The sequence below is a fragment of the Hippocampus comes genome, unplaced genomic scaffold (assembly GCF_001891065.2).
Source record: "Hippocampus comes isolate QL1 unplaced genomic scaffold, H_comes_QL1_v1.1 scaffold473, whole genome shotgun sequence".
In the NCBI taxonomy this organism is placed as follows: Eukaryota; Metazoa; Chordata; class Actinopteri; order Syngnathiformes; family Syngnathidae; genus Hippocampus; species Hippocampus comes.
Window position 1 is genome coordinate 43331 of NW_017806230.1, and position 1614 is coordinate 44944.

Consider the following 1614-nt stretch of genomic DNA (forward strand, 5'->3'; position numbering starts at 1 on the left):
GGGGGGCATCGGCAGCAACAAGCGTGTGGAGCTTCGGGGCGGGGTTCCCACAATGATTGACACATGCGGCGTGTGTTGAAATCGGAAAGAGAACAAGCTTCGCATCTCAACTCAAGCGTATTTCGAGAGCGACCACCTCGGTCTGTAAAAACTACGGAGCAAAAATCATTCTCACCACAGCAAACCAGAAAACCATCGATTCAGAACAAAGACGCGAGAACTCAAAATCACGTCTCATGCCGAGTCAAAAGCCCAAGAAGAAAAAGCAGGCGTCCCGCGGTCACCCGAGGGTCAAACCGCTCCCGGTCTCTCGCTTTGGGAGATTTGGTTTGGCGTCAAGCGGCCCTTTGAAAACGACAAGGAATCCGTTTCGCTTCAACTATCGTCAAGTGAATCCAGAGACCCTTTTGCGTTTGGCAGCGCACGCGACACATTTCTTGCCGCGCCGACTGGACGCTTTATTACGAGGGCGATGGCGAGCTGTTTTTTTTTTTCGTTTTGTGCATGAAATGGGACGAGCGAGCGAGGGCTGCAAATGTTGCTGTTTGCGCAAGGCCGCTTGACCCTGACCCCTTTCTCTCTGTGCTCGTGTCCGTCCGTCAGCTGCGTCAGCTGCCTGAGCGCAAAGTGGAAGTGCTACTGGGACCCGGAGAAGCACCGATGTGTCTCCGCTCAAGTTGAGACCGAGCACGACCTCCTGGAGGTAAGTTGCACCTTTTGCCTTGAGGATCTCGGCATGTGAAGAGCCCCGCCCCCGCCCTCGCTCTCTCGACGCTCCCGCGACGGTTTGAAGGCGTCGGGGCATCGGCAGCAACAAGCGTGTGGAGCTTCGGGGCGGGGTTCCCACAATGATTGACACATGCGGCGTGTGTTGAAATCGGAAAGAGAACAAGCTTCGGATCTCAACTCAAGCGTATTTCGAGAGTGACCGCCTCGGTCTGTAAAAATTACGCAGCAAAACTCATTCGCACAACAGCAAAGCAGAAAAGCATCGATTCAGAACAAAGACGCGAGAACTCAAAATCACGTCTCATGCCAAGAAGAAAAAGCAGGCGTCCCGCGGTCACCCGAGGGTCAAATTGCTCCCGGTCTCTCGCTTTGGGAGATCGACCACCTCGGTCTGTAAAAACTACGGAGCAAAAATCATTCTCACCACAGCAAACCAGAAAACCATCGATTCAGAACAAAGACGCGAGAACTCAAAATCTTTTGCGTTCGGCAGCGCACGCGACACATTTCTTGTCGCGCCGACTGGACGCTTTATTACGAGGGCGATAGCGAGCTATTTTTTTTTTCCTCCCCCCCCTTTCAAATCAGAGTCCCTTTTAATGGCGACGCAGGGCAGGGCCATCCATTGTTTTCACTTCTGCTGTCCAGCGGGCCTGTTTTTCCAATCCCTCACCGCCTTTCTATTTGAGGCCGGTGTTGTTTCCCTCCAAGTGAGACTTCACCCTCTCATTTCCTCCTCCAGCTCCAGAAAAACAGGACAAGTATTTTGGTGAGCGGATGCGCGCAGCCCAACGATTGTCTTTCTTAACTGCCCTCTGTCACTTCCTGTCCCGCCGCCTCACCGCAGGACGTCGCTTCCTGTCCCAGGCTGCGCTCCGCCCCAGC

At 53.9% G+C, this 1614-nt stretch overlaps 1 protein-coding gene across 1 annotated transcript in view; it reads left to right on the forward strand.

Annotated features, from left to right (window-relative positions):
• The window catches only part of plxnd1 (plexin D1), a gene marked incomplete at its 5' end in the record, with an annotated part of 79520 nt that overhangs the window by 26037 nt on the left and 51869 nt on the right, over positions 1-1614 (forward strand). Inside the window, 2 exons of the mRNA XM_019856348.1 lie at positions 604-703; positions 1577-1612. Coding sequence (XP_019711907.1) covers positions 604-703; positions 1577-1612 — 136 coding nt within the window. The remainder of the gene's footprint in view (positions 1-603; positions 704-1576; positions 1613-1614) is intronic.